The sequence below is a fragment of the Catharus ustulatus genome, chromosome 6, assembly GCF_009819885.2.
Source record: "Catharus ustulatus isolate bCatUst1 chromosome 6, bCatUst1.pri.v2, whole genome shotgun sequence".
NCBI classification, from domain to species: Eukaryota; Metazoa; Chordata; class Aves; order Passeriformes; family Turdidae; genus Catharus; species Catharus ustulatus.
The window spans coordinates 37,341,281-37,347,735 of NC_046226.1; the positions used below are offsets into that span (position 1 = coordinate 37,341,281).

General features: G+C 40.7%; 1 protein-coding gene across 2 annotated transcripts in view; it reads left to right on the forward strand.

Annotated features, from left to right (window-relative positions):
* The window catches only part of ZNF106 (zinc finger protein 106), a 42,183-nt gene extending 36,688 nt beyond the window's left edge, over nucleotides 1-5,495 (forward strand). For both annotated transcript variants that reach the window (XM_033063412.1, XM_033063413.1), the window contains exon 22: nucleotides 1,352-5,495. In XM_033063412.1, coding sequence (XP_032919303.1) covers nucleotides 1,352-1,408 — 57 coding nt within the window. In that variant the 3' untranslated portion in view covers nucleotides 1,409-5,495. The remainder of the gene's footprint in view (nucleotides 1-1,351) is intronic.
* The last annotated feature ends 960 nt before the right edge of the window (nucleotides 5,496-6,455 follow it).

Below are 6,455 nucleotides of genomic sequence, written 5' to 3' on the forward strand. Positions count from 1 at the left end.
AGCAAAACCAATCCTTAAATAAGTAGTGCATAAAATTCTGGATAAAAGCACAGAAGGGGGAATAAATGAAGAAGGCATAAGAGTTGGATTAAGTGATGTGGAGAGCATTGGAGCATTGGTGTACAGTAATTTCACGACTATAAGGCGCACCCTTTTGACTAAAATTTTCCCCGGAACCTGGAAGTGCGCCTTATAGTCCGGTGCACCTTATCTGATGTACAAAATTTGGAAATTTGCAAACCCGGAAGTACGATCTGCGAGCTGAGCCGGGACCCGCAGGAGCTGCGGCCGTGCGGGGGTAGTCGGGAACCGCAGGAGCCGCGGCTGCCGGCGGGGGAAACCAGGAACCGGCGTGACCGCCAGCCGGGGAGAAGCAAGGGGAAGCAGCGCGGCCGCGGGGAAGCGCCAAGAAGTGGCGCGGCCGTGAGGAAACGCCAAGAAGCGCCGCGGGAAGGCGCCGAGGAGCAGCGAGACAACGCCCCAGGAAAGCGGCGAAAAAGCGCTGCAGGAAAGCGGCGAAAAAGCGCTGCAGGAAAACGGCGAAAAAGCGCCGTGGGAAAGCGGCGAAAAAACGCCGCGGGAAGGCACCAGAAAAGCGGCGAAAAAGCACCGCAGGAAAGCGCTGAGAAGTGGCGCCGCCACCGGCCGAGGGGAAGCTGGGACGCAGCGCGGCCGCGCGGTGGGAGCCAGGAGCCGTGAACCGTGCCAGCCGGAGGCGGGCGGGAGTGCCGGGGCCCACTGCACAGGGAGGGCGCCTGGGGCTGCGTTTAAAGGCTACATCGATCTTTGAAAAATGTTTGCAAATCGAGCACCTGCCAGTAATTCGTTACTTTGTTGTGGGCCGCGCAGCTCCTCGCTGCTGAAAAATAGTGCGGTGCACCTTATATGATCAACAAAGTTGCGAAAGTTGCTGACTCCCGGGGGGTGCACCTTATAGTCCAGTGCGCCTTATGGTCGTGAGATTACTGTAATTGGTGTTACCTATAGAACTGATACGTAAAATCTACATTTTAGTCCTTGGCAATATAAACTGCCTTCCTTTGAATACTTTCCAAAGTAGGAAAGGATGGTGGTTTCTTCAAGAATTAATAAACAGTAGAATCCTTAATTTCTCTAAGTGCTGGCTTTGGATGTGATGTGTTTATTTAATTTGTATGTGATTTGAATGTGATTTAATAGCTTGACAATGATAATATTTATCTTTATAGAAGCTTTAAACCAAACAAATGTTTATTATCTAGAATGTCACTTTCACTGAGGCTTCTAGAATCTTTGGCAAAGTTTTTTGTGGGGTTTTTTGTGACAATCATGATGATTTTTTTTTTAATTGACTTCTCTGGTTCTTTTCTAGGATGCTGTAGGACATATTGAAAAACATGCTGAGGATGACAGCAGGATTGACTCATGAAGCTTTTCGCCTCCCACATTGGGAAGTAATTTTGTATGTCAGAATTATTCCAAATAACATAAGTTTCTTACTCCAGTCTTTCCTCTTTATTTTCTCATTTGGAATGCAAAAACTGAACGGGGCTGAAACGCATTGCTACGGAGACTGCAGATTGTGTTGCACTCTGCAGAAATAAGGCTGGTAATTAACACTTAGCCCAAGTTCTTGCAAGTTTTTAATTCGTTGGTGGACAAGAATATTCCTTCCACTTGTCTGCCTTGTTTTTTTGTTGTCTGTCTTTTTTCTGATGGTTTTATTTGTTTTTTTAAGAAGCATAGTCTTTGGGAAGTCCAAAGGGGTGTTGAAAACTTAGATTACAATAGGTGCTGCTGTTTGCAAACTCAGCTTGAATCCGGTTAAGTGTCTAAGACATGTCTGGTTTTGTTGTATCCAATTTTTTAGCCGATTTAAATAAAATTCTGCAAACCAGAATATCACAGATTTTAACAATGTAACCTGAATATCCACTGTACATTTTTACTTTCTTCATAAAAAGAAAAGTTATTATATGGAGACTGGAATAAATTAATTTTTTAATGTTAATTGTAACTTATTTTTTATTCCTTGTGTAAAAATTGCTATAACTGGCACAATATATACAGTGATAGATACCATACCTCTTGAAGTATTTTGTGTATTTTGAGCAAAGTGGTTATTTCTTGAGAGAGATGCCAGTAGCAGAAAAGCAGCCAGAACAGTGGCTCTACTCGCATGCTTTGCAATCTTAGTCTTTTTCAGTACAGGTCCTAATGTATGAGAAAGAAGTAAGAAGTGTTTTAGTTGAAGTGCAGCATAACCACCTTGATAAAACACTACAATTGGATTGCTGATTTTATGGAATCTTAGTGACTGAGCTTTGCAGTCCCATATCCTCATGGCATAGCAAACCAAGAGAAATGCAAAGGCACTGTGTGTCTGAGTGCATCCACTTTGGTAGTGTTTTGTTTCTGTTGTGAACTGGCTTAATTGGCTTGGGCTATATGAAGTTCACAAAAACTCAACTGGAAGGAATGGAGCAGGATTTTAAAGCCTAAAGTGCTCGAGCAGAAGCTGAGGATATGAAATGCATATCACCTGTAAAAGTCTTATTTCTCCTGATGCACAGAAAGTACCACAGAGAGGCCAGTGCAGAAGGGAAGACTACTTGAACTTCTCAAGGTTCTTCTGCAGGTGTCCCCTTGAGCAGGATCACTTCACCTTGTGAAGTTCAGTGAAATGCCCTTCTGGCCCTTGCCATCTTCTCTCCCCAAATGACACTAATTCAGCAAAGAACCCTCTTAACATGGAGACTAATCTAGCAAGGAGCTTTGTGTTCACTTTTGCCTAACTTGGTGCTTAGGATAAAAATAGCAGAGGTTTTCCTAAGCTGTAAGAGAAGGCGAAGACAGCGAACTGAGCTGCTTATACACTAATCCAGCGCTTTTCAGTAAAACCTGAGTGGACTGTTTTTACTGACTATCTTTTTCACAGCCACTTTCAGACTTGTCAGACCAAGTAAGTTTTATAGCCTCATTCTTTGGCTGTAAAGAAGCCTTTTTAGGCCAAGAAAGTGAATGATTCAGGGAAGCCCATGGATGTTCCACTGCCATGAAATCAAGGAACTTCAGGGCCTTCTCTGGAGCACATTGATTTTGTATTATCTTAGCAGACAAGCAGAATTGCTCTTACACTGATGAATATTTTTTGTGAGACAGGAGTAAAATATTAATGAGATGCAGTAGCATCCTACTTCAGAGACATGGGAATCTCTGAGGTTCCACTGCTTTTGTGGTGATTGATTATGTTTGTTTACTTTTTATTAAGCTGTTTGTGGATAGCAGAAAGCCCCAGTATGTGGCTCAGACCTCAGGCTGTTCTGACGGTGTTCTTGTTTTGGTTTTTGGGGGATGTGTGTTTGTGGTTTTGGTGTTGGGCTTTTTTAATATTTCTTTCTGTGGGCTGTGGATGAAGCAATTCAATAGAGAATCAAGTTTGGGGAATTCTTTAAGCACTATAGATGTTTTATGATGGAGGGTGCTCTAAAATCTGAGAGCATTTGTTTGGATTTTTCATGACCTAAAACCAGAAGACTGCATAATACTTAAACCATTTCCAAAGGTGTTGATGTTCAGGAGTTCTGGGAGCCACAATGAGGGAGCATATAAGTGTGGCATAAACAGAGTGGGCATCCTAAGCTGTCCTTTGTGGACTGTCCTGCAAGTGAGGGTGTGGAGGTGTGTCTTGAGGACAAGCCTCTGGGGCAATAGTGGCATTCTGAAAAGTGTGTGTGAGAGTAGATTTTGTTACTTCTCCCTTGTGATTCTTTACATTCTTTCTGCTGTTTTCAGGAACATACAAAGATCTTTCTCATTAGAGGTTGCAACAAACACAGTTACTACACTTTATTTGCATTCCCATTTGCTTGTTGGGTTTATCTTTTCTAGCTGGTGGAAGCGGTCTTTCTTTTTGTGCGGTCCATGATATTTCCTTAACTGTCTTGAAAACCATCCTCCTGAAAAGTATGGACTTCTGCAGTTCAGCTTTAGCAGTGGTGTCTTTTGCTACTTTGTAGGTAATTTCGGATACATTGCAAGAATCCTAAAATGAACTAGAGGTGGGAAAATGGCAGAACTGCATGAGTGAAAAATTTTGCTTCATAAATCAGAAACAATTTTTTTAAATCCTCAGGGATTCAGAGGAAAATGCTGTACTGTTTTGTCATGAGGATATCTTAAAAGGACTTGCTATAAAGTTGTACAGCTGTGGAAATCCCCAGGCTTCTCTGGAGTTCTGTGGAGAGGTTTCCTATTTGTTCAGCTGGAATTTGGTGCAGATTGCACAATTGGCCATTTACTTCTTCTGGAGGCAGTTGAGGAAGAGATGCCAAACTAATGTTTGTTTGTTGGTATTCATTAATGAGATCTTCTCTGATCTTGCAGCTTAGGGTTTTGACTCCTGATATACCTCTAGTTGAAGTATGTAATAACTTTGGGAAGGTGGGTGGTTTGTGACATTTAACACACTAATATTTGCATGAAAAGCAGTACTGCATGTCTGAAGCCAGTTTCAGGACTATTTATTTTTGGTTTTGGTTTGTTCTTTATGCAAGTAAAAATTGTGGGTGGAAGAGTGAGTAGAGTGAAGATTTATTTTGTGGTTAGCTGTGGATTTTTTATTAGTCAAGTGTTATAAAATGAGTTCTGGACTTGCTGTATGGCTGACTACATACAGCAGCCCTTTAGGGGCCTTTTTGGATTGGTTTATATTAGTTTCTCCTTTTCTCCTTCAAATTTCAGAGAAAAATAACAGCTGTCTGGCGGTGCAAAATGCTCTGGCCTAATGCTGCTGCTTCTGTACATGGAAGGGGATGGAGGGAAAACTTCTGCATCTCTTGGTACAAAGATGCATCAAATATCCAGGCTTCTGCTTACCTTGTGTCACTCACATGTGAATTAATAAACATATTATCAGCACATAAGTTGGCTTCTGCAAAATAGCAGGAGCTTGGCTGTATCAGGTGTGTTTGAAGTAGTGCAGTTCTTAATGCGCATTTTCAAACAGTACAGTCATGCTGGATCAAGGTAAATGGTAACAGCATACTTGCAATAAATGGCAGGGGAAATGTTTTTGTTGGGAAAATACTTTTCCTTTAAGCTGAATTAAAACATAGGTACAGGTGAATCAGGTTTTCAGGCTTGTATTGTACTATAATTCAAGCAGTCTAAGTTGTCCAGAGTTGCAGAATATGTGAGGAAGGATAGGGAAATGGTTTCAGCTACTGTTTGTAAAATAATTAATCCTCAAAAAGCAAACTGTAGGTATATATTCTGTTATATGCACCTGCCAGCTTCTCAGATTTCATTTTGCTGTAATGTTAAACAGTCTTTTTAAAGAATGGAAGTGGAATAAAACAACTTGATTGAATATTTAATAATTTGAGCTGTGTAGAACATCTCACAGATTGATCGTGGTTTTCTTCTCTCACTTTGGTACAAAGCTGTAGTGTAATAATGAAACTTTACATGACAAAAGAAGAAATGGAAAGAAAATAAAGTTCTTTATATTGTTATGGTTTGTCTGTTTGTCCTTTGTTTTAAATAGAATGATTCTTTCACAGGATTTGGTAGAACATGATTTGTTCTGGTTTTTTTCCTGTTCTCTCGGTGCTAGATAAAATCAGACAGGCCACTTTAAAGCTTTAGCACTGGCAGGAATATTACAGGTATGCAGGAACCTCAAACCTGGTCATTTGGCAAGCAAATTAAACTCTCCACCCAGCTGCTGCCTCTCAGATGGATGTCTGCCTTGCTTCATGGCCCAGTGCAAGAGAAGTTCTCTAGAACCTGTTGGTAGTTCACTCACCAGAGCTGTAAGGACCAGTTTTGAGTGGCCAATTAAAAATCACAATTTTGATCTTTTGACTGATAGATTTTTTTCTCTGAACATCCCAACTAAGAGCATCTCTGCCATACTTGCATGGAAAATAATAGCTCAGTGGAGGTAAGGCATGACTGGAAGCCAGGGCTCCAAGGGCTCCAGTCATCTTAAAAATTATTTGGGTTAAAAAACCAGTTGAATTTGAAGGAGAAAAATTTTTCTTTCGATAAATGGTAGGATTTTCTTCCTCTTCCAGAGTAAGTTACAGTGCAAGATAATACTAAGAACTTTATAGTCAAAAGGTTTTCTGCTTTTTAGTGGCCTTTCATTTAAATGTACTACTCACTGGAATAACTTTGAGTGGATGCTATGATTTATTTTTAAAATTTTGCTTTACATTAGTGGATTGCTTTGCTACTTTTCCCACTAGAGAACTAAGTAAAAGGTTCTCCTGACAAAGTCTGGTCTTTCTTGTGTGTTCTCTTTTTCCTTCCATTTTTTATATTGTACTTGTGAAAACCTGTCATCCTTTAAACTGGTGGCAAGGGAACCCCTCAAGTGCTTTTTTTTTTAATATATTTAAGGAGTAAACTGGCAAATATTTGAGATACTAAGCTAATTTCACATTTGCCATAAACTCCAAAAGCTGCTG